Source organism: Hypomesus nipponensis, chromosome 18, assembly GCF_054491055.1.
Source record: "Hypomesus nipponensis isolate SF chromosome 18, ASM5449105v1, whole genome shotgun sequence".
In the NCBI taxonomy this organism is placed as follows: domain Eukaryota; kingdom Metazoa; phylum Chordata; class Actinopteri; order Osmeriformes; family Osmeridae; genus Hypomesus; species Hypomesus nipponensis.
The window spans coordinates 13,337,304-13,364,351 of record NC_140378.1 but is presented as its reverse complement, the minus strand read 5'-3'; the positions used below and the strand labels follow the sequence as shown (position 1 = coordinate 13,364,351).

General features: G+C 40.1%; 1 protein-coding gene across 1 annotated transcript; it reads right to left on the bottom strand.

The window, feature by feature from the left end:
- Window positions 1-199: 199 nt before the first annotated feature.
- sema3gb (sema domain, immunoglobulin domain (Ig), short basic domain, secreted, (semaphorin) 3Gb) lies at window positions 200-21,918 on the bottom strand. The gene is made up of 20 exons (XM_084679698.1): window positions 21,782-21,918; window positions 21,502-21,580; window positions 18,406-18,521; window positions 10,795-10,925; window positions 5,584-5,744; window positions 5,436-5,498; window positions 5,192-5,311; window positions 5,012-5,105; window positions 4,787-4,906; window positions 4,545-4,690; window positions 4,260-4,374; window positions 4,042-4,111; window positions 3,801-3,945; window positions 3,429-3,651; window positions 3,177-3,265; window positions 3,031-3,075; window positions 2,740-2,897; window positions 2,571-2,638; window positions 2,318-2,445; window positions 200-2,195 (listed from the first exon to the last, which is right to left on the bottom strand). Exons 4-20 carry the CDS (start codon window positions 10,892-10,894, stop codon window positions 1,782-1,784), a joined length of 2,259 nt encoding a protein of 752 aa, XP_084535824.1. The 5' UTR covers window positions 10,895-10,925; window positions 18,406-18,521; window positions 21,502-21,580; window positions 21,782-21,918; the 3' UTR covers window positions 200-1,781.
- Between the last annotated feature and the right edge of the window lie 5,130 nt (window positions 21,919-27,048).

Sequence of the window (27,048 nt, the reverse complement as noted above, 5' to 3'; positions counted from 1 at the left end):
TTGATAATCATTATGGAAGTCTAGGTTGATATGATTGCGCTTGTAAGATGCAAAAAGCTAGGACATACACTATGAAACCTGGTATATTTAATCTCAACTTGAATCTTTAAAAAATGTTTGAGTTGCCTAGAGCCATTTGAGTTGAAGAACTGGATGAGGTGTAGTTTTTCCAGTTCTTCCAACTCAAATGGCTCTAGGCAACTCATTTGATCAAAACATTTTAAGAAATGTAGCTTGTCAGGTTTTAGAGTGTACAGGAACATAAAGAAGTAGACCTACACTGTAGGGCAAAATATTTTACCATTCAGTCCACATGTCAAACAATAGTCTATACTATAGTCTCGTGGGTAACATACTCTAATTCTTAGTGTCTGGGCTGTTCTTTAGATCCCACAGAAATAGAAACATGCATTGCAATTAAAATCAACAACAGAGAAAATGAATATAGTAAAATCTTCCAGTATTTTTCTCCTTGCAGCAATAGTAAAAGCAAATGGGTTACTGTTTCAGAGTAATTCAAACCAAGCATTCTGTAACAACATTTGACTTAACTTTAAAATCCCTATTATCTTGGCTAAAGAATGGTACAGACTTTGGTCCGAAAATGTGTCTGTGTTGAAAATATTGGTGAATTGCTGTGTAGAGTGAAGCATCATGGGGTCACTTTAAGTGATACATGTACATTCTATCCAAATCATGCTAATCAATTAAGTATTGATATTGAACAAGCCTTCTGACATCAGCACTTTCTGGGGCAACTCAACAAATAAAAAGAAGCAAAGACTCTTTTGGTCGGCTCCTACAAACATATTTGGTCAAATTAATCAGAGGTTTCTTAAAATATCAATATTTTCTGTGGCATGCTATTGAAACAATGTTAATTAAGTAAAAACCCAATAGTTTGATTATAATCTTGAAAATGTATTTTGTAAAAACACGCTTGTAGAACCGCTTCACAACAATACACTGTGCATATTGTTCATGTTTTAGGTAAGCTTTGTGATCATCATGTTCATAAGTAATAGTTTCAATAAAAAGCTTGTGCTTGCAACTGGCATATTATTGGTTGTGATACAGTATCTCCACACCCTGTAACTACCATGTAGGACTTGATCATGTAAACTTAGAACATCCTACACAGAGTGACAATATTATATTACAAAAAACAGGCAGTGGTCCAATAGACGTTAGCTTGTTTTTTAGAGAAAGTATACTTTGGGTGTACTATCTCTTTTTATACAAGGCCCAACTCAACAGTAGCCACACTAATATAAGAAATTTTAAAAATGTTACCTGCACTGCAAGGATGCATTTGAACAAACTGCTTGACCATAGGGTGAAACACAGTCACTCTACAGCCTGTTCATATACAGCTAATAATGTGGTTGAAGAACAATATTGAGAAATAGTTTACATTTACATTTAGTAATTTAGCAGATGCTTTTATACAAAGCAACTTACAAGAAAGAGCAAGTTGATGCAGAAATAATTATTTTATGTACTGAGAATTAAGGAGAAAATAGGAAGCCAGCCCTGATTCTGTAGACTTTTGTCTCTTTAGCTGAACACCTCGGGCCAAACCCATCCCTCCATTGGCTCAAAAGCTTTACCCAATCAATGCATGTGTGCACCTCCAAAAACTAGAAATGGATCTTACTTCAAAAACGTTCAATTTTTGCTGGTGCCCAGGTGAGGTAAGGAAGGTTAGGAAGAGACTAATCTAATTCAGACTGAGGAAATAACAGTAGTGACAGACAAGTGACGAGCTCTGAGAAGGTGGTCTAGGCCCCACTTGGGGTCTCGTGCTCAGAATGGCCCTCAGCGTGCCTGCGGCTGGTGCGCTTGGTGGGCAGGTTGGGATTGAGCTGCAGCCAGTAAGACTGGCAGTACTGGTTGATGAGGCGGATCTCTGGCTGGGACGAGAACTGTGGGGGGAGTATGTGAGGGGGGGGTGGGGGAGGAGGGGGATGGTGCCGATGCTGGTGAGGATTTTGTGATTCCTCGAAAGGGGGAGCGTCAGGGGAAGTGAGGGCCTCTACGATCTCCCTGTCCAGGATGCGGAGCGCTACTCTGGCCACGGTGTGTTTAAAGTTGTTTTCTGTGGCCAGGCAGTGGTACAGCCCACTGTCCGCGTGACTTAGCGACTTCAGCAGAATCCCGTGGCCTGTTTTCAGCACTTCATGATCTCGGTTCAGCTGGACAAGACAACAGTTCTTAGTTCTTAATATTGCATGAATTAAGGACAATCAAGATTAAAACGATTTATAAGATTAACAGCCAGTCAGGCAGGATTATTGTCAGACAGACTGCATCTTACCAATTTCCTTCTGCCATCTTTCTGGTAGAGCCATTTGACTGTAGCTTGTGGAGATCTGGGTTGGCACTCGAGGAACGTGCTGCTCCCTTCCACCCCAAACTGCACTGTCTCACTCAGACGCTTCTCTACTGTGAAAGAAGAATACATGCTACTGTTTATCATAAGGAAAATGACCTGCTGGAGTAAAGGATCAATTCAGTTTTAAATGCATAGGCCTTTCGGTCAACTCTATATCATATGAGACCCCATCTACCTTTTGCATTGAACCCTCGACACTGTCTCAAGGGATTTCCGTGTTTGATGTCTTGTCTTCTGCTCCGCCTGCCCAACATTATTTAAACTGTTTAGACTGCATTTGGTTTTACTAGCCGTAAGCCACTTACCATTTACCACCATGTTATTTATAAAAGGAGAGGTCTCACCTCTTGGTGGAGGGAGTAAAGGGGGCACAGGTCTCCCCATCCCAGGCACAGTAGGGGTCCCTGGCCAGACAGCAGTCAGAACAGGCTTTCCCATAGACGTCACATCTGTGCAGGGACACCTGGGTAAGACCCCTCTCTGACGACACATACAGCTGTTGCTGTGAGTCAAAGAGAAACAAAATGGTCTGTCATAACCATAGATTCAACTCATTGTTTAAGTAGCGTGACATATGAGAAAGGGGATATGAAAAAGGGGTTAGAGTTTGTAATCAAGGTGAATTAGAATCTTACCCTTTTGGATGATATCTTCATAGTTTTGATAGCAGCTGGAACCTGCTAGAACAGGAGTTAACAGGAGGGTATTATTTCTGATAAATGCTTGTGACCATGACATACAGTAGTTATAACTGTATTTAGTAGTTAGTAGTTTTAGTTACCCGGAACACCTCCACTTCCTCTAACGTCAGCTCTTCTGTGGTGCTGGTGTCTTTCGGAAGTACGATCACTTTTTGGACAGTTCCGCGATCTGAAATTAGGGGGAAAGTGAAGGCTATTTTATAAAATGTGTGCAGGTAAATTAGGTTATGTTACACTAAAAGAGATATCCTCTCATTCGACATATGTGAGTACAGGGAACATGGCATATGGATAACTGAAGGGGCTATTATGTCACCTATTTAGAAACAAACCTGTTCCAAGGAACAGCACCTCATATCTCCCATCCACAGCGTCCACCAGGTCTACCACTATGGAGGTAAAGCGGTAGTCCACCCCTGTGCGGACCACCAGGGGGCGCTTGTGAATGGGGTAGACAGAGTGGTACATGAGGGGGTGGGCCCGCACAAAGTTCACTGCGTCATCAGAGAGCTCTTTGGTGGAGCGAAGACCAGGAGTAAATGTTCCCCCTGGACACTGTGCAGGAGAACAGATAGGAAATACAAGTCACACTTTTCTAAAGGAAGCCTTTCATGATCAAAGTTCTGCTATTATAGTGAACATCTAAAAGTATAATGAGATAGTAAAATGTCCACGCCACTTTAAAAGCATTTAAATGTACATACCGTTCCAGGTCGAGGGTAAGGGATCTTGCCAGTGTAAGGGGTCCACTGGTAGTTGTGGCCATGCTTGTGGGAGAAGGGGCCATTGAACACGTTGCGGATGTCAGACATAGAGTACACACAAACAGCAGAGCCCTTGAACACTGACCTAAAATGGAACAAACAGGCAAATAAATCATGGTGAGGTCTGGCACAGTGCATGAGGAAACTGTAGTTCATTTGAAAAAAACAAAGTGATCATTACCCCGCGGTGGAAAAGATAGCATACACAACAGGATTGCGCTCGTCCTGAGTTGGCTGAATGAATACGTCCCCTGGAAACAGTGAGCAAACGAGCACACTCAGAAGTCTACTCGACTATTTTCTATTGTTCCCTAGTTTTTCTATTCAGTTTTTCAAGCAAAGGCAGCAACCAGGTCTAGAGAACTAGGCCCACAGAGAAGTGCTGTAAAGATGTCTCACTCAGCTCGTCGAAATACGTCTCCACACCATCACTACCAATCACTGAGCACACCAACCGAGCCTTCAAGAAGGTGGTCCACTTATTCACCAATGACCTTTGACCTCCATCATCATTCTAAGCAGAAGGGACAGGAACAACACGGAGATCAAGATAATCAGTAGTCCCTTGACTGAAGTATTGTGTCGATTCAAGGCCAAAGCACAAGGGGAATCTCCACAACTCGCTAAAGGAGTTAGTGATCTAACAGCACTAACAGATCTAACAGCACATGGAGGGTCTCTTACCAGGCAGACCCGGCCCACCCTGGACAGCACACTGGGGATGCTGCCGCCAGCTGCATCCAAGCTCTTCTCCCTGAAGAAGAAGTAGAGCTTGTCATCGTTCTTCTCTGAACTGTCTGGGATCTGCTGGATCTTCACAAAAACTGGTTCTGCAGGTCAGAATAGAGAATAATTTAATGTAAATATTTCATTACATTTGTGTGTGTGTCTGTATGTATGTGCGAAACTGTGATTAGTAAACTCACCATTCAGCCATCTGGAATCATATTGCTCAGTCCGGACAGCTGGTCGATCTCCCAGGGTTCTGAAGATGGCAGGGTCTGTGCCCATGAAATCAACATGGACCCCTGCATACAGGTTCCCATCTGAACAAGTAAGAGAATGACAACATGATCGATGGTGTCGAGCACTGTGAAAATGGCACATACTATTGGACATACGGATAAGCCACTGTTAAAAGGAGGTCTCACTGATGAGAGCAGCAGCATTGGCCTGGCGAGGGTCATAGGAGCATTTGCCTTTTCCTGAGTCCACATATCCTGGCACCAGTCTGAAGAGGTACTCCTATTCAGAGAGGGCATGGGAGACAGATGTTGAGTGGGCAGACATGTTGAGTGAGCGTGTGCGTGTGTCTGTGTTTGGGCATGTACCTCAGCTCTCCATCCTCTGTTAATGAAGGTGCAGATGGGTTTGTAGGCTCCAGTGCCGCAGGTATACAAGTGAGTGCGGTTCCAGGGTTCAATAAGACGCACAAAGTTTGCACACTCTCCCTAATACCGAAAAAAATAAGACAATACAGCGCTCTTCTTGAATTGTGTTGAGAAATGAGAAAAACAATCTCAATCAATAAACATGAAGTCCCAGGGCACTGCAGGCGTGGTGAAGGGTACCCACCTGCCCACCCTTTCCAGTCATTTTGCATTCTCCTTTCCTCTGGGTGGTGGCTGGCCAGTGGATCTAAGAGAAATACCAAAAATCATCATGTTACATCCAGAATCTGTCATGTGTGCAGAGTGCTATGATAAGGTGTGTGGTCTCGTACTATAAGAGGCTCCTTGTTGATGTTCTGCATGTCCAGAGCCACCAGGTACTCCCGGCTGCCCAGGTAGAGACGGCCTTGGTCCTGGTCCATGTGCAGGATCCTGTAGTCACTGGTGTTGAAGGAGAAGGAGAAGGGACGAGCTGTCCGTGTCTCCATCAGCTCTGGACCGAGAGACAGACAGACAGACAGACAGACAGACAGTCAAACGCAACGTGAAATTCAGGGTGGTAACTAGAGCTGTGGGTACAGCTCGTACCTCAGCTGTTCAGTCAATGTTGTAATGTGGCTTTTCATACAGCGGGGGGCGTCAAAGCCCTATCTGAGTAGGTGAACCAAGCCCAGACAAGGTGGGAGGATGAAAGATTCTGAAGAATCCGTGGTTTTAGAACCGAAAGCGGATGTTTCTGTTAAAGGTATAATCAAAAGATCTTTGACTGTGTCTCTGGTGTCTGCTGGTCTTCCAAAGGCACAAACACAACAGGGATGAACACTAATATTGCAATGTTTCTTGTTGTACCCAACTGAATGATCAGCCATAGTACATCACTAAGGGCCAGATAATTTCAAGCTTCACATTCATGTGACCTGTAAGAGGTTAGGGGAGGGGGGAAGCAAGCTGACTTTAGCCATAAATCCAGGGTTATGAGGACGTGAGGACAGCCCTGCCCTCTCAGTGTATTGGGGTGGGTGCTAGTTTGGTGATGCGGAGAGACTGGAGTAGCAGTCACACAGACCAAAACTATAAATTACTTACATTAACCTCATACCAGCACTACTTTGATCTCAGGATATATCATTGCACCCATCTCCCTCCCAAATGCTAACCTGTCTGGGATCAATGCAAAACTTTAAATAAATAAAAATAGCTTTAGCCATGGTGGTGAGAAGGTCACAGTCATACTCTGGGCAGCGTTCTGGGGGTTTTGACAATGTTTAATATGGGAAGGTGCTTATTTCATATAAACATTTATGGGATTTATTATATATATAGTAGTGTGTAGTCTTTGAAGTGAACATGCATATATCTCTGTCAGCTTATATCTCAATCAGCCATCTTATACATGTGCAGAAGTGCAACCATAGATTGCAGTCAAGGCATACCATTCTGTGTGTGTGTGTGTGTGTTAACGTACACATGTGAACTGTATGTGGGGTGCATGCGAATGCAGGTGTTTGCATGTGTGTCGGAGCAAGGGGCAGAATGTGTTTGCTGCTGTTATCTGTGGCTCTAACTAGGTGGCGAAGTGTGGTCGTCTGTCTGTCTCTCCAGCAGCTGTGTGGGTGATCCACAAATAATCCATAGAATTCTGGACGTCACCGTTCTGTGGAGCGCCTGGGATTCCACACGCTTGCTGTGTGTAGGAAGGATGGCGGGGGAATGGTTCTATTCTCAGGACTCCTCTCATCCCATTCCAAGTGGCTTTATCATGAAAATCCACTATCTTTGGGCAGGGGTTGGATAGAGGGGAGGGCACTTTGAAAAGGGACACACCTGCCTGGTGACATGTCAGGTCATATGTGCCACGATGACTGTTTGTGTGTGTGGGAATGGCCAGCCACAAACAGAAATAGCCTAGAAATATCCCTGAGGTACATTGAAGCCTACATCTGAGTCTCAAATACATTCTGTAATTATATATAGATTGCTGACAGCATAAATTCAATTCAGTGTAGTGTTGGTCACTAGTCGTTGGTCTCTTTTTGCGTAATAGAAAGATTGGTAAGATGTACGCAGCTTTGACCTGATGTTCTCTGTTCGTCATCAAATTAGCTTCTTCCGGCTATAGACAAACAATAAGGTGTGAAGTATGTGTCGTGAGCGGCTTCAAAGACAAAAGGCAGTTGTGTTGATTCCTGCTTAAGCGCTGTGTCCTCAACCTCTCGTCTCACTCTCATCCCCCTCTGTCACTATGGGGCGACCCCAATGCCTCTCTGCATCAAATATTATCACAGGATGCCACAATGCTACTTCCTAGCTGAAGAGGAGCTTACAGAAATGCACTATCTAGAAAAATCTTGCACGCGAAGGACAAATAGGCAGCTTTGAATGATTTTCCCATTGGAAACCTGTCATTGTTTTTATTCATAAATAATACTTTGCTTTCAGTAAAGAGTCAGAACAATACACAGGGTTAAAGAAAGCACAGAGGACAAGAGCTTGCAGCAGTACTGTTAGAAGTTGTTTACTGAAGTCCTGTTATTAAAACTGGGTGGAATTACATGTCAGGCTATATACTGAATCAATGCAGAAGTATGAAGGTAAAAACAAACAAAGCTCTCTGTCTTCTTCCTGCCTTCATGTTATAGAATAACACCAGAGTCAAAAGAGAAGATTTGGGCAGTCATTTAACAGTGGAATCTAGTTTTGTTTGCCAGTTGGCTGTGGCTCTTATGGATATATGGCTGTGTGTGAGTCAATGTGTGCCAGGGCCAAAAGAAATGCCAGATAGACTTGTAATAGGATTTATTAGTAAGGCACAAACAGTCACATTTTCCACTCAACTCAGAAGCTGGAATCTGAAATAAACCCTACAGTTTCTCTACTTAGTATGGACCAAAAAACTTTCAGAATATACAGTATATATGACATCAATGTGATTGGTCAAAGAAGTCAAGACAGTGGTGAAAATGACGGAGGATAAATGTTACATCTGTAACCTAAAGGATGGGTCGACCAGTAAAATCCTTCTTCATGGTCTAAACAGGATGCTGTCTGGGTTGACCTGTGGGCCAAGTAAAGCTGTCTATGTTCCCAAGTGGCCAGTTTGAACAGCTTGTTTTATTCCTCTGTGGACTTTTGGATCATCCTTAAATGACACAAGGGAATATTTAATAATAATGAGTCTTTCTAATCTAGACTGCTTATGAAATCCAGCACTCTTGGTACTCAAAGTTGATAAATGTACATGAGTTATTTTCAGAATTCTTTTGGATTGTCTCTTGAAACTCTTTCTGTTCTAAGATGAAACTATCAACTACCAGACTTTGTAGGATGTCTGCCAGTTTTTGTAATAGCAAGTGTCAATGTTTATCAGTAAAGACGTCTCCACATGTCAAGGCAGAATGAAGCAGCGCAAACGAGGCAGTAGCGTCTTCGATGTCAAGCATGCAGCACTCCTTGGCGATCAGGACACCTCGAAGTGAATGAAAACAGCTCAATTAAAAATTAATTGTGCTATTTTCATTAAGCATATCCTGTCTAGGCCCTGTAATGAACTTGGCCAAATCTGCAACACCCAGCAGTGTATAACAGACCTTCTCCCACTGCTCCTTACGTCTTGAACACAAGAGTTACTTAGGGCTGAATTACGTAATGGATCGTAGCCATGGACTGGCAGGTAGCCAGGTCTCCAACTCTATGAGAAAGAGATGACCACTGCCACAAGGGTTCTCACAGTCGGACTTTTTAGTTAGCCAGGCAGGTCAAGTTTACTTATTTGAGCAGGATATTTTCTAACATTCACAAGGGAAAGAAGTGTGATCAAGCAGTGTCTGGCTCTCAGTCCTGCTCGACTGTCCAATGGCCTTCTGTCATCAACATTCCATTGGTCAAAATGAAATGATATGGCCCACATACAGGATTACACATCAGGAAATTATTAACAGTTTTGGATGGTTACAGTTACAAGATATGAGTTATAAAGTGATATTACTGGATGCTGAATAAAAAAACACAATGGCTGTGAAGTGCTCAAGAATAAAGGGGCTCCTTGTTTTGGCAGTTTTACTGTAAGGCTTGATGGCTCTGGGAGTGGAAACCAATTCCTGGTAGCACAAAAAGTCGTGGTCTGTGTTTGACCAGGAGGGATCAATTTAAACAAACAAAGAAGCCAAAATCATTGTGGTTTTACAGTGCTATAGTGGTAAAAACTAGATACGGTAGAGACGGTCATATGGAAAGAAACATTTCAGAAGTCAGAGTAAAATTAAACTTTACCTAACTAGTCATTGGAAGCTTTTTGATGCCATTTATTCAAATATCCTGTCATCCGCACCTGTAATATTGGGTTTTACAAAGGTAATGAATGGGGATGATGACACTGTATCTGCTACAAATAGTAATATGATTGAATCAGTATAAACTACATGAACAGGCAGTGGCTAGCTGGGGCAGCTGTCTGGGAAGAGATGACAGGACCCGCGCCACATAACACACGTGTCTGTCTAGCATATTGGAGCAGGTTGTTGGAGCGCAGCCCATGCGTTCTTTGAGGGGCTTCCCTGTGCGTTTGCTGAGGTAAACACAGCAACCAAAGCAAGCTATTTATACCGTGGTAACACCAATGCCCTATCCTGTTTCTCAGAAGAGGAATCTGTTCCTCTGTCACCTACGCACACAATAACCCAGAACAGCCCCCCCATCACCTCTCTGTCTCTCTATTTCACTGTCTCTTTTCTTCACTGTCTACACCCTCCTCTCTTTCTTCTAACCCAACACACTAGACACATCATTTGTGTCTGCCACTTGGCATTTCCCTCCATTCTATTCTCTCAGTCTTTCTCTGTTTTCCTCAACCCTTCATTACCCATCCCTCCATTCTCTGTCATTTTAGTATTCCATGCAGAGCTCAGACCTCCTGAGGCCAGGGTGACACCACAGGAACACTAGGCTCTGGCAATGTGCCAAGTCCTGTGATGTTGCCCCCTGTGGAGAGGGTGGGAATGTATGTCTCTTTGTCTAGATGTGTGTGTGTGAGAGAGAAAGAGAGATACAGAAAGAGAGATACAGACAGAGAGTGGGAGAGAGAGAGAGAGAGAGAGAGAGAGAGAGAGAGAGAGAGAGAGAGAGAGTGAGAGAGAGAGAGAGAGATAGGGAGAAATAGGGAGAAAGAGGGAGAGAAAGACAGATTGTCTCAAATGCAGGCACAACCTGACAAATATTTTCCAAACAGTAGGCACAGTCCTGAACACAAACACTCGCATACATTGTACAGTGCGTCGTTACACCATTGATGTGTGTGCAAACACCAAATAGAAAAACCATAAAGAATAAAGAATAAACCATAAAGAATGTTTAATTTACGTTTTTCTTGGTGATTTAACCCAGCAATGGAAAGAAATTCAGCTTTTTTTTTGTTTACTGTACAATATGTGGCTAATGTAACATTTTCTGAATGGTTTAAAAAGTGACTCAATTGATTGTAAATCTTTATGTATAGAATAGACATTACCTGTCTAAGAAACAATGATTGAGAACAAAATACTACTCACCTTTGTAAGACAGATAGACTCTTGGGGCAGAGCGAGCGTTGGCATGGCAACTGCAGACACAACAACCCAAGAAAAAGAGGAGGGTTTGGGTGGTCTCCATAGCAAAAACAGCAGAGTAAACCTTTGGATTCCTACAAAATGAAAATGGAGAGGTTTAAAATGGAACATTGTTTTAGCTAAAAATGCAACTTCCCAATCAACATGATTCATATAAAAAAAACATTTTTATTAATATAAAAAAACTGCTTTATATGTTTACATGAAAATAGAACAAGGCGTTATAATAAATCAGTACTGGCTGACTTTCACAGAGAGTACTGCGTTCAATCTCTCTGAAGTCTTGACCCTTATAATAATCTGTTAGCAGGTCAGTGAACACTGCAGCTTTATTTGTCCAAACTGGAGTTAAGAGTAAAATGACCTCATTAGGTTGGGAATGTTTACTTCAGTATATTATTACCATGTCAATAGCTGCAACAGAACACTACTGAATAGCAGTATCATCAAATGCTATTTAAAAAAACCATCTAAGTCATTGTTGTACAGAACAGTGTCTATTCATTGCACTTGGAAGTTAGAACTCCTCTACCCTAACCAATGAACAACAAGCTTTACATTTTGGGTAATGTAAAGGTTTTGAATTGAGTATTTGCACTAAAGCTTGGTAGTTGGATTGAGAATGCAAGTTTCTGTATTGTGACCCATGAACACTGTCACTTTGACAGTCTCTGATACTGTGTGAGTGGGACAACTAAGACTTATCCTAGTGACACGTTCCAGAGAAGATTAGAAAAATATGCACTTCAAGACTGAGTTCTTATAAACCCCTGCCAAATCCTGCCTGCAGATACAAATCCCTGTCACATTGTCTTGCTTTAAATCTTAAACTCTTAGTGAAAAGAGTGTCTAAAGTAACTCACACACTGCCTGCGGGTGACTAAATCTAATGTAAATCAGGTCTGTTTAAATGAAAGGAATCCAGTAATAGATCCTATGAGGGGTAATCTTCATAAGGGGAATATAAATACTCAATGTTGGTCCTCAATGTATTCTCTGTTTGTGCAAGACCTTGTGTTAAGTGTCTTTCTAAGCTAACATGACGTTACACATACATACACAGTGGAAGAACTAAGAGAAAGCTTGTCCACTTTAATTGAAGGAATTTCTCTTTTTTTAGTGAACTAAAAAAATATGTATAGCTCTAGATACACAAAGTAAAAAAGGTAGGAACATTTGAGCCATACTTTACAATAAAGTTGCATTAACTACCAAGTAACTACATAGCAATCCACATAGTAAAACATTGTAGTGGGTGTTGTAAAGGGTCAGTCAATAGATCAATGATAATATACACTTACCCCTTGAAAGCTAAATCTCCCCCATTTTAAATTTCAAATGTGTGATAATTTGTACTGCTGAACAATAATGAAGTGTAACTACAAAGCTGTTCCTATGTAACCACAATATTGTTAAGTACTACTTTCTAGTAACATGGTAGTTAATGCAAATGTAAAGCGTTTCCATCTTTTTGCATACAGCACCAGTCCATGTCAGGTATGATCTTGTAATTTGTAATTAGCTTGTGACTAAAATTGCCTGGCCTGTATTGTGAATACTGTTAGCAACTATGGATGACTTATTCAGCATCATTCTCCACCGTCTGTTGCTTCTGTAGGCTGGCTGCTTTTGAACATGAAACTCTGTCAGGCCTTGTCATTCTCAGAGTGACAAAATACAGTCAGCAAACATGATCAGCCAGCAGTGCCATAGGACTTACGGGAACCTTTAAGACATTTAAAACTGTTTTATTTCAGTGCTATCATTGTGCTTTTAAGCATAGTTTCTTATGAACATCTGTAGAAATATGTTGCGTAATATGATAACATAATATTGTAAAAAGTTGTGTGGTGTTAAATGCATGAATCTTTCTTACATGAGTTTACGTGGGAGGGTGGAGTGAGGGAGAGTTAAGTTTTGCATATAGTATGACGCCTAGCCTATAACCCACAGGTGACGAGAGCATGTTATCAGCCCTGGGAGAGCCTTCATTTGAAAACAGAAACTCCACCTGCACATTCAAGATGGAGGGATGGGCCTCGGTAGAGCTAGCAGATCCCAGCCTCAGATAGCTTTGTGCAGGATTGATTATGAGCCAACATGGATGTTCAGATTCTTGGTGACATTCTTAGAAACTGTTAAAGAAAGCGAACAAGGACAAAATGTTTGGAGATAACATCGCTATTTATAAATCAAGATCATTTTAGTGGTCTTAAAACAAGCAAAAGAGTGAGTTCCATAACATTTAAGTGCCAAAATTGGTAATTTCTCTGAAAAGCTCTCTGCTTTGATCAACAAACATGTAATAACAAGGTTTTATGCTTTGATCCAAGAGCATGTTTTACAGGCATAAGGGCCTAGGCTTCCTCTGTGTGTCGAAGCACAGACCGAGGAGAAGGGCAGTGAAAGGAGGCAAAGTAAAGCAAGCCTGTGAGAGTGGACTTGAAACATGAGAAGATAAAGATGTGAAAGAGGAATGAAGCATGACAAGTGAGACACAAAACATGTTGGAGATGAATACATCACACGAGAGGCTATATTTTCACGTTTGAGTCATTAATTTGGAATTTGCACAGACTAGATAAATGAAAACAAATTGCAAACCCAAGCTCCTCTTTCTACTTCCCTGCCAAGTGTGAGCTACAAGGAAAAAAAATATACAAAGTTTAGTAATGGAGTTTCAGACCCTATTTTGGGCTGAGGCATCCTTAATTCTCCTCAAATGGAAATTTCATTTCCATGAGAAGCACAACTGCTCAGCAGTGGCATACAAAGTCCACTGCATGGCTGAAGGAATACGTCATGTAAAAAATAAAGAAAAAAACTGAGGTTTAACCTACAATTTGGCCACTTTTAAACTAGACTGGACAGTTCCAGCTAGAGGGAACATCCTGGTAGACAATTAAGTACAAGCTGTGCACATGATGTCACATGATCTCTAGTGGTCACACATGGTTGTTTAATATGCTGCCAACTGACCCACGGATACAGGTTTACAAGCAATATGTGGGAGGTTCACAGCTGTATTTCAAGGGTCAGTTCCAAATGACAAACAATTCACTTCAGAACTCCAGAAAAGGGGTGGTCCTACCAATACGGACCTTAGTTGAATTGAGGAATGTGCTGCCCCACAATAGGACACCAACAAAAGAGCACCTCATAGGATCTTTCAAGTGGAATGTAAAGACAGAGCTGTGACAACACATGGTGGTACGGCAACCAAGATTATACCCACTATACCTATATTCACTGACTATTCACTATGCCTCTAACTTCACTCAGTATTCACAATACCTATATCTTTGTGAATTAATTAGATCCATATGCATGCAGTAGTTATTGTGCTTCGTTCTTTCCTAACACACATTTAAGTGATGTATGTGGCATTACAACAGTTCAGACATATCCAATCCTTTCTGTAGTAGGTCTACCAACCAGGGGTGGATATGGCTGCTGAAAACATTTCAGCATGTCACCGCACACACTCACTCCCAACAACCCACTTCTCATCTCACACTACAATCAGAGTCATTATGATGGTGTGGAAAGAGCATTGCGCTGCACCCTAGAGAGAACATGTCAGAGCCTGAAAGCCCATGGTAGCAGAGAACATTTTTAACAACACTGATCTCCTATCAGAATAAAAACAGCTGTTACTAATGCAATAATGCTCCACCTTAACATGCATGTTGTGAATTCCCTGTAACAAACTATGTAAAGCCATGAGTGAAGGCAGAGCTTGGATACTAGGCAAAGTGGGGTCACTTACAAAGAATCGAGTAAACAAATATTTAACAAACCAAGTTCATCTGAGGTGACACTAAGACTACATGCCTATTCAATGTAAGCTCAAGCAAGCAAGGCAATATTTGCTCAACACTTCATGTTTTTGTGTGATTGAAGACGTTGATAGTTTCCCTTTCATCATTGATACAGTATAAATCCTTCCACGTTTAGCATGTCTGGGGGAGATTCACGCATTGTACATGGTGACAGAGCTGACATTGTTTTTCCTAAATACATTTTCCTGGTGGTAGTCTTTACACGAAAGGTAAGAATAAAGTAAGTGTCAGTAAGTGGGTTAAAAGGCTGTTTGCGAGATTTTTGCAGTTTTAGAGTGCAGTCTAAAAGCTGGTTGAAGTGACACGTTGCCTGTATGGTTTTCTAGGACACATGGACACAAGGGAAATGGAAGAAGGTACCCACAAGAGGCTACCATCTCTTGAGTATATTGCCATATAGAGTAGCTTCATGGATATTATGTCTCACTCGGGAGGTACTGGAGAGACAATAAGTGATGGCAGATTTTTGAATACCTGTCTTTGGTGCATCAACAAGATTAGGTAAAAAAAGATTCTAGAAAGATTAGTAAAACCGGAAGAAAGAGGAGCAGCATAAGTAGCACATATGTTAAATTATTTAGATAAGCTGTAGCCAAACATGCTAAATACAGAAATATATTAATGTTAGTTCAGTGAAATCACTTTCCATGCCTTGCCTTGAAGGATATATCAAACACATATATGCAGTTGTCCATATGCATCCAAACTTGTGATGTACAGTATTGACATCCTATACCTTCAACGTCTGAAATCCTTCATCCAGTTTGATATTTCTCAACCTTAGACCATGGATGTTTCCTGAAACAACTTACAACCTGTTGGTCTAATAAAAGGTCTAATAAAAGATTTACCATTCATCTTTAAAAAGGCATCGGCCAAGCAAAATGTTTTGTTTTAAATGTGCTTTCAAGGATACCTAATATATAAGCCAGTCATTAATCAATGGCTGTTGGTGCATTTTTTGAAAGCGCTTGGCAGGCGATTAGTTCCTGATGTGTGGCCCAGAGGCCATCACATCCAGCTCTCCACACAGGGTGGTCAGAGGACAGGGCTGTCAACGTGAGAGCTCATTAGCACTGCCCCTTGGAAAGCAAGCTGCCACAGGCTTGGAGCACAGCCCCATGAGGGAAGGCAAGCTCAAGCCAGGGACAATGGGGGTCATGTTTCCACTTTGTCTTCAGAAAAAGAAATAATTATTTACAATAGCCGAGCCCCTTCTGTGGCAACACTGGGTCAGGTTTTTCTGAGCTTGCAACACAATTGCCTCTATGGATCATATAATCATAAAGTAAGGTCCTTTCCCCTGTGAAACAAGTGAAACTTTTACAAACACAATCCAGTCGGTACTAACTAGCTATTTATCTGTGCCACATACCTACAGAGTGACTGATCTGTGACTCCATGCCTTCCTTCTCCTCTCTATTTTCATATCAGCATGTGTCAACACCTATTTAATTCTGTGGAGAGTACAGCATGTCTCTTCCTTCCAGCTCAGGGGACAAATGCTTGGCCAGTCAAAAGGCCCCCCATTGCAACAGGCAATCCTTCATTCACAGATGTATATGTCTTTAGTCCATCTGCGCACACATCTGTGCACACCTGAGTTATAACCTGTCCATTGTTTTATTATTGTTATTTTAAATGTAGGCTTTATCTATTGAGAGAGATTAAGAGAGAGACAGGAAAGCAGGGAGAGAGAGAAGACACTCAATAAATGGCTCAGGCCGGAGTCGACCTGGCCTTAGTGATACACCCTCTTACCCGTCGAGCCACGAGGTGTCCGTGTCATTTTTTGGGTGCAAATCTTGAGACACATTTCATCATTCTTCAAAGATAAAAGTTTCTTTAGACCGTTATAATATTTCTTCTAATTTAGGGTGTCATGCCATGTCTTCCTTTACTTTGTTAGTGCAAAACACCTCAAACTCTGGTTCCATTTTAAAACCTACATTGAGGGCCAGATACTGTGTTTGAGGAGAGGGATCTACAGGTCAGAGGGTCCTTGCCCACAAGCAGCTTTAACATGCTTGCCTTTACAATAGTCTTAAGGGTCCAATGTTTAATCCAGAGCCAAGTGGTGAACTTTGGAATCGTTCATAAAGCTTCTGCGCTCCTAAATACTGGATTTGCCACCGCTCTTCAAAGACTGCTAAGCCCCTGCCATCTTGTCTGCCGTACTTTGAAGTTGCACACATCTGTGACCGTGATCATTCCTCCTCGCTGTAACTCCACAATAGCAGTGTTACCAGAAAATAAGTGATACATCTAGAGATAGACAAGTGATAAAAGTGTGACTATGACCGATTTAATTGATCATATTTGAACTGGAAAACTTTTCATTTTGAAGAAAGATCAACAAATATATATGCTAATGAAAAATGTTATTAATGAGAAACAACATGACAACAGTCATGTCGTTTTAACCGTTTAACGTTTTTAAACTGGCAATCTGCTTTTGCTTCAGTACCACAAAAGATAAAATAACCCCCAAAGAGAGGTGTGGTGTTATTATAATACCTTGACTTTTTCCCCTCTCTTCCTTGAGTGACTGGGTGGTCAATTGTTATGGTTCTGCATGGTGATAAATTATCTCAATAACTTTGTAATTTCAGTTTTGTCTAAGGACAGATTAATAAATATCCTCTTTGATGCATTTACATCAATGTTCATTAATGTGCACTGTCCTTGTTAAACAAACCACTAAATAAAGATAAACAGGGACGGATGGGCTCTCCCTTGTGACAGCACAAAAGTGGAATTTGACGTCAGTCTGCATTCATGCAATCCATCAAGGCCCTCCAAACCCCATCCTGTCTCTGTTTGTAATCCTGCTCCTGAGCTCAATTCCTTAAAGCGGAGTTCCTATGTGCTGTAATGGTACAAAATGAGTGAGGGTGCATTAGTGGGCTATTTTACAGAGAGGGAAGAGGCGAGAAAGATTGACCAACAGCTTTTCTCACCCTGCCATCACATTCCAACACCTGTTTCATGGGGGCTTTTGCTCTTTTCATTTACACAATAAATAGAGGATTCCTTTGCAATTACCAGACTCTTCCTTCCCCTTCTATTTATTCCCAACAGCTGTTTTCCAGTATTAGTCCTGACAGAACACAAGTCTAGGTTGATTATGTATTTCTTGTCCTTTTTCAAATATGTACTTGATTGTATCTGACTGATACCCAGTTTACTAACTGTGTTGTCTTTGATAGACACAGTCATGACTGTAAAAAGAAGCACGTTGGTGGTCACTGACATAATGTCATACTTAATGACAATGGCAATTATAGTATACCATCACCTGATTGTGTTATCTTTTAAAGTGAATGACACATTTTATGGCAGTACATCATTTTGATTATTTTAAGGTAAGCAGCTGTGTTGTAATTCTATGTCACATCTCTGGATATTGATTGTATATTATCGATGGCTGAATACACATAAAACTACAGCAACCATATCCAGTACAAACAGTGTCAATCATCTGGAGACTAAGTGTCCGTCCTGTTTTAGAACTGTGAAACAGAGGGCATAGACCAAGACAATTTAAAAGACAAAAAAGATTTATTTTGGACACAACCTACTATTGTCCACATCGTCACACTGTATGATGACTGTGGAGCATAGTGGGCTGTTCAGAATGTTCCTCTTTTATTATACAGTGGAATACAGTACCAAGCCACCTCTATGTCTGTCTGAAAAAGACTGGCTTTACCTCTGGCAGGGGTCCAAGAATCTTCAGAATGGAGGCTTAATACCCCGCGGGCTGACAGCTGCATGGATTAGCTCCCCTTGCCCGCTGTCATTGACGCCCCTGTATTGTGCCTTTCCCTGTAGAAGCGGCACCAGATTTAGGGAGGAGAGCGAAAGGGGGTTATGGAGGGGGGGTGGGGAGTGGGGAGGGTGGAGGTTAAAATTCTAAAGTCAAGTCAGGTGCTTCTGCTTTTGAAATCTGGGTGACATGCACAAGTGCTTTGTGGCTTGCAGTATAAAGTATTTATTTGGTATACTAGTATGTTATTAACCTGGCAATATTTTTCCGATGTCAGTGGGTTGACATTCATAATAAAAGAGAACCATGTCCTTGCTTAGACATTTATCTCAAGAGTTCTCAAGAGTACAAAGACCACTGTCAAGCGTAATGCTGCTAATAATTTGTCACTCATGTGGTGTGGTAATTTGGAGGTTTGAGAAACAAGGTAATGCTGCAAATATGTGTCTGTCTAAGTCATATACCTGTAGGCCTAGTGTAACACATTGTATCTTGTATTATCATTGAAGTATTCAGAGGAAATATACAAATTCCTTGTCCTGTGTTAAGGCTACCTATAATAAATATATTATTTCTTGGAAACAACCATTTGAAAGTGTAACAACATCCTTCTAAAACACTGCAACTATACACATACAATATATATATATATATATATATATATATATATATATATATATATATATATATATATATACAACATCTAACATGAATAAAACCTGTAGTGCAATTTCAAAGTCAGCAAATTTCTGTGGTTTTATCAATTATTACTATCATCTTTCCTTCCCCCTCCTCTTGACCTCCTGGGCCCTGCCTGCCCCCCATCTGACCCATGGAACCTCACTGAAGCTGTCATGACAACCATCTCAAGAGGCTTGTTGTATTTGTGGTGAGTTAGAACCTGGCAACCGTTTGAATGCACCAAATCCTTGATGACAAATGTAAGGCAGGGAGAGTGTCAGAGTAGTGATGATAAACAGTAGCCAGATCGCAATCTAAGCAAATATCAAAGTGACACCAGCGTTGTGGTTGGGTATAGACACACAAAGGATTAGATCCAGTTGTTATTATGTATCAAACATCAACATGGACCTTTTCAAAAAATATCTCACAATTCAGGCCTAACAGACATTGGATGAGAAGCTTTAACTAGTTTATTTTGCAGAACTGTCTCTGAGGTACATGTAGCTGTAAATGTAGGATTTTGGTGCACTGTACTCCGGTGTGGACATATTTAGGAGGTGAGTGTCAAAACGTCTGCTGATTTACCAATAATTATGTAGTCTTTCAATGACAAGTAGGCTAGGGATCCTTTACTTGTCATCACATACTGTACACTTAACAAAGAAAAGAGACAAGTGAGCATGGGTTTAAGAACATCTCTGGGAGATGGGGTTGACAAGGGATTATAGATAATAACCCTTCCATTCTCTGAAGTGTTTCATTTGCAAACAAAGTAAAGGCTAGTGATCATCTACAGACTGTTCAAAAAGTAGATAGCTTTGGCAACGATTCCTCTTTAAGGCTCTAGAGTAGTTTATTAATCCAGTGGTTCCTTTGATATCCAACTGTGCTTCAATAATCTGTCTAAATTTACTGTCACCAAAGTTTCATTTGTACATCAGATCTACCCTCTCTTATATTTCCAGACTTAACCCAAATCTTAAATACTATCTATAATTACATCGTTCTGAGAACTAAAGACAAGACTATTTATCAACTGTACTTAAAGGGAGGGGGAAGAAAATGATGGAATATACATTAGAAATTGATTTTCACACACATGTACACAATTCTTCAACCAATCCCATGGTGATAAAAACGTAATCTGCAAATTGATGTTCAAAACAAACACTGTCAGTCGCTGACTGTACATAAGTCAGAATCAGGTAAAGAATCAATGTCCACACTGACATTCACATGGGAGCTGAAAACCATTGTGTAAAATGGAAGTCAATGCCTGATTGCTCAACTGAGACCATTTTGTTGAATTTATAACAAGAGGATTTCACAGTGGCTAAGCATAAAAGGTACTGTAGGTCTTACACTGTACCAGGACACATCTAATGGAACTCACATGCATGGGTAGGAACAGGGTAGTAGACTATGTGCATAACATTTATAAAGATCTCTTTGAGAGCCATAATCTGCATTTGTCCTGACTCTGAACCATTATGCCACTCATTGTATATTGGAAAATCCTGTTTTTTCTGAAATCCATTTAAAATTCCCAACTGTAATATGATTTGTGAGAAATGATAGAGGTTCTTTTATAAATTATTTAATATCTCAAATGTGTCTGAAAGATTGTGAACACTGTTAAAAGCCTTTTCATGTTTCTTTTCCAAATATTTGTCAAGACCTTGACACCTAGTATCACAGTACTTCACAGTTTTACACTAAAGCAGAAAAGAGCAGTCAAGTGTTAATACATATGTGTTTTTCAAGTCAATAGTATAAATACCCAGCTCCCGAGATGCATCATTAAGTTTCAACCAATAGCAATGATTAGGCCCACTTTAATTTGACTAGGCTACTAAAACATCATTTTCACAAATACCACCATTTAGCAAGTCGTTTCTAATAGAAACTAATAGAACTGATGATAATTTGTTCTGACTTTGTCTGAACATGGGCCATAGGTCAATAAAAGTGTTGTGCTTTTAACTAAAAATCCATTATGTATAAGCACTTCAGCAAGGACGGTACAGTATGAATTATACATGGAACCACTACGGGGAACATTTTATGTGCATTTGAAAGCTCGTCCATGATCCTCAGAAAAGTTTGTTTGACAAAATAAGAAATTCTTCCTTAGTTCTTTGTGTCCAAAATGACGTATATTGGAATTACCAAGAACGTGTAATAATTCATAATTTAAAATGATAATTAAATAACTTTTCAAACAAACACTGATCAAACTAAGAGGTACGTGCTCATTTGTTGACATGCTGGGAGGCAGTGGCATGGGGTAAGAGGACAATCATTGGCGAAGTAAATAGTCTACTAAAATGCATCAATGAGAGGAATTGAACTCACTTTAAAATGCAGGTTAGTCCACTCAGCGTCGACACAATTGTAGATGTCACATTCCTTGGCGCTGGATCGATGGTGTTTTCTGAAAGGTAAAATTGTTTTTGTTTTAAATAAATCTCTTTACGCCTGAACTGCATTCAGAGACTTAGCACTGACTGCAGCGCGTAGCGTCTCTTATTTTCTTAGTTGTAAAAAAGTTTGCTTCACGCACAACAATACATTATCCTCAAACTGGAGATATGCGAAGTAGAATAGAAGTAGTGATGCTTCACAATTCACTTACGTTTCCATAAGACATTGTCTCCTGAAACACTTCGAGAATAAAAACCCTGACTCTTAACACATTCTGGGATTCTATTAACTTCTGTGGCAGGTGTTGCACGCGCGCTGGTTTACGTCGATAGTTTTCTTTTTCTTTCCCTCTCACTGGTACTAGTCTACACTGAGGGCAGACTGTCCCATTCCTGCTACTTCTCCGTAAAGCCAAGCCAACCGTGTCATGTTAACTACCTCAATGCCGGAGTGAGCAAAATGGGAGGCTCTGAACCAGTATACATCTCCCCATCCCGCTACAGTCTTCTAGCAGGCAAATCCTTTCAAAAGCACAAATATGTGTACACATTTAAATGTGTACACATTTTACCCTTTAAAAACCCTTTTTTTTGCATACCTATATTAATTGAATTAGCACAATAGTTTGGCACAAATTTGAATGGTCAAACTAAATAAACCAAGAATATTCAAGAATAAATTCATTCATGAGTTGAGTTGGGTAGACAATGGATTGGATCAAATGTAAACTGCACAATCTACACAAATGCTTTCTGTGTAGTTAAATTACCATAATTTATTATTCACCAGGATTTGGGCCATATTTGAAGTAAGACATCTGCATGTGGTGAATCTGACAATTCGATTTTAAGAAGTTGCTGTGAGTTCATGCTGAGCGGCTGAAGAGAGATGTCGCTGTCAATGTGCTCTGTGGTACTGCAAAGCACTGGGAAAACTTAGTACAGGAATTCCAAAGATTCCAGGCAGTCCGGCTTGGTGGCACACAACAAGAGGCAAGGCAAGCATAAGGGGGATTAAAGCACAGCATTCACTTCCCAGTCAAGCCATCTCTATCCTGTTTGTGTACCCTTAAAACAAATGACAGCTCTCTCCTTGGAGCCTTTGTATGAAAAGGTCACCAGAGCAAGAAGCTCGTCCCTCCTCTCCCACCAAACTCATGTCATGCTATGTGTATAATAAGTTACACTATTGTGAGTTTATCTGAATAGCCACTGAGGACTAAGGAAATAAAATCAAATTTCAGATTCCCAGACCTTTTTACATGTACTCATGAACATTTATAATCCCATCTATCTAACCCATTATAATATACTGCACAAAATAAAAATATTTATCGCAACAGTAACAGCATTTCTTTAAGGACATTGACTTATCCATTCAGGATATGGATCCCATCCTTTGGTAAACACATAACTGAACCACTGTCATTTATTACAGTTAGTATGTAAACTCTTCATCTCATACTCAACATTTCCAATGGAAAGTATTTGCTGCAAACGGGGTTTCCAGTGGATATAAGGAGACATTTCCTAAAGATGACTTTTAGCTTCAGGACAGAATTCTATCAGAGTAAAAAAACGAATCATTCTTTATGCTGTGCTTAATTATCCTATACAGAAGCATCCTGTGGAGAGCTACACAATGAATACAATCCAACAGTTCTTATCTTTTTGTCATATTTATTATGTGCAAGGAACACATGACATATTAAGTTGAAGTTGTCATTGTTCTCAGTTAAATTCAGCACCTATATTGATTATTATTCCAGTTATTCATAGCTTCATACATGCCCCCTGAACAAAACATGCCTGAAAAACAGAGCTTTCATTGTAACAGGTGTTGTACCTCCAAGCCATTCAACCTTTGAGCACAATCAAAATAAATTATGCAAAATTCATCAAGACATGCATCGTATGAATGTGAATGTAGTTAACGAATGTTGGTGGTGGTTGGAGGGGCCGTAGGCTCTGATTGGCAGCCACGCTTCCGTACCACCACCGGTTTGGCTGTGTCTGAATGAATGCTGGACTCTGTAAAGCGACTTTGAGTACCTTGAAAAGCGCTATATAAATAAAATGTATTATTATTATTATCAAAATTGTTTTTGAAATGAAAACACAAAAGATGAGCTGTGTCTTGTGTGATACAAATACCAGTTGGTATAAATAATAATGAGCTGCATGAACTGTCCATGCCCCTCCTTTGTTGAAAAACATTCCTCTAGCAAAGGACCATTTCTTTTTAATGAAGCACCACAAAATGCACTGTTTTGGTAATGAAACAGCTCCGACATACTGTAGTTATATACAGCACCTGGATAGCAGGTACTGCTTGGATGGAACTCCTTAGAGCTTACAAAAAACGACAATGTAATAATAGTGCTCGGGTCTAAAGAAGGAATGGGACATCTGTCCAAGGGAACTAGAAATCTATTGTAACTTTATGTTGGCCAACTATATGAGCAGGAAATCACATAAAAGATGCTTCTGGTAATTTTACAACTCATTAACAAATGTTCTTTTATCTTTCTCAGAGACTGTTTTGAAGACTACAATATGGGGAAAGCTAAACATAACATTTATATAGATTACTGTTATACTGTATGCTTGTCTCATTTAAAGTATTGGAAAGGGAAAGCAGTCATGACAAATAATCATTCCTTGGAAGAGTTTTTGGTTCTGTTTGTTGCTTGCACTTCTGTGAAGGAATATCAAAAAGCATGTTGTTAAGATTACAATAGTCGAAATATATGATTTGTGTCTGTGTGTGTATTGTGATTGAGCAGGGTAGAACTGAAAAGCATATAATTCATCTACTCTGTGTAATGCTTATATCCAAGGAAATTATGCTCATTTTCTAGCTTTGTACTATTACTTCACTGCAATATCTTACTCTAGATTTCTGATAGTATTGTTATCAAATACTGTAAAGTGCAGATAGTTTTACTGAGGAACCTTGGGCACATATTTCAAAGTGTGTTTTATCTTTCTTTTAACTGACAAGCGTGCTCAACTGCTGTGTTTAATCTGTTTACACCTTGCTAGGGGACATCAGTCGTACTTTGGGCAATTATCTTTGTGCAGCCTGCAAGCCCGAGACAGAAAAATAGGTGAAAATATGCAGGTTATCGTCTGTCACGCCCCAGGCTGCCTCACTCAAATGTCATGGCTTCAAAGTTGTGGAAAGTCCTTAGTTGTCAGATAGCGTCAGGGGCTTGTCATGCCTCCGGAGGGAGAACCCCTGCCAGTGAAATGGAAAACATTTTTTTTACTTCTTTTGTCTGTGGTTCAGAAGAAGACTCTTCTATTCCTGTAAGGCAGTGGGATTCGTAAAGGCACAAGGGATACAGTCTTATGAGGGAACATTTTGCCTGTTTTTATGTCTAGCACAAAATGAGGTATTAATGTAATTTAGCTGGTGGTAACATGTCATCCTGTAAACAGGAGACACTGGTATCAAGAAAGGGGTTACAATATCCGTATAATGATAATACATGATAAAGTGTGGGGTAATGTATGAAAAACATGTATATCACAAAAATTACATTCATTAATTCATAGGCAAAAAGTCTCAAAGGCTGGGCTGGGTTTCAAAAGATGCAATATTCGGAGGAGCAGGTTCTGTTTTACCTATTAATACCACTCAAAACATTGTATGATATAGAAAGGCTAAAACTAAAGTGATGCAGATTACTAATGTCATTAAATTAGACTAAAACCATTACACTACTGTTACTGAGCTTTGCAGTATGTATGGTTCACTACAGCAGTTGCTTAATGTTTTGATGCTGGTTTGCAACCACAGACCCTTTATGGCTTGGTAATTTAGTCAACAAATATCCCATACTGCCCTAGAGTGATTGGGAAAATGAAACAGACTCAATGTTGTTGTTGTATGCAAGGGATTTGCAACTAAATACAAGCTTTTATACTTCGTATATTTGCTTTCACGTTGTGTTGTCTGCATACTTATGATTGTATAAAATAGAGGGCTGTAACACTAAATTTGCTTAATTATTAATTGAAAATTGTATGCAAGTGTTGAAAGAAACTAAAGTTAAAGGTCCTATTTTGGACTATTGCCAAACATTAATAGGTTTATCACATTTGTATATGCTTTGAGGGTATAAAAAAAATTATAAAGTGACTTTACTGGTCCAATAGTTATAGCGAGCAATGTTTGATGGTTGTTTGAAAAAAAATTCAGTGGTGGCCTTAAACAAGTCTTTGCTAGTACAGATTTATGACTTTGCTGTGAAACTGAGAATCAAGGTTTGAAAACTGTCATCTCTGCAGTACTCTCATCCTGTCAAATATGCTTTGCCTGAGGCCTTTGAATGAAAACTACTACATTTGCAGGTGTGAGATTCTCAGTGAAGCATATTAAGTATTTTTGAAGACCTGAAACAAACTATGGGTCAGAATGTGCCTTTTCTGTCTGGGGAAAGGGAGAAAGCTGAAACACAAGTGCAAAAACACCCACATCAGATGAAATTTGGTGAAAAATGGTTTTCACTATGAAATATGCTTTCTCATTTGAAAAGCTATTCATAAGAATAAACCACATCTTTTATTTAGGTCATCAAATTTATCAGGTCAATGAAAGCAAATATTTCACATACATTTCTTATTTGTCCTATTTACCTTCTATTTCTTCACATAGGCTACACACACACACAAACCCTTTGAAACTCACTTTCTTATACATTATTGACAGTCTGTTCGTGTAATTGTCAATGTTAAAATCAGCTGAGGACACCTGTTTGATGGCTAACACCCACAAATCCAATAGAAGGTGTAATAAGCACCTGCCAGCATGAACTGCAGTTGAGAGGATGTGGAAAGTAGAGGGAAGAACGCTGCAAAGGTTTCTCCAAGAGGAAATGCTCTCAATAGGTATGTGTAATTAAGCTGGTTTAGCCTGGGGTGTGCCCCAGGCAAGGATAAATATCCTTTTGACGTTTCCCCTGGTGTCATCCTAGCCATGCAGACCCAGATCAACAACACCTGACCTAGAGAACAAGCTTCTTTGATGTATTTGATACAAATGTATCCATGGGTAATATAAATACTAAGGTTGACTAACCTTGATCTAAGAAAAACACACTCCGTCTTATAATACAGTATTTAAGAATTTGAATTTAAGCTTCAGACAGCAGGAGTGTGTGGTTGATTAGAGGCATGAGGCAAGGAATACATTTAAAACGTTTGCCATGAAACAGAAAATATTTGAGTGAACAGCCAGTTTTTCAAAAATGACATACAGTAAAGGCAACAATCCTAATTTCACTGAATACATTGGTTTACAGGATGTTACTGCAACATTAAATGGCATGTAGACTGAAAAATATATATTATACACTGTAGTCATCACAATACTGCTCATGCAATTCTGTCTGAGTTGGTGGGAAAAGGAGTCTCAAGTTCAATGGCAATGAAAACGTCAGGAACCAAACAAAAGAGTCTGAAGGCGCTGAGG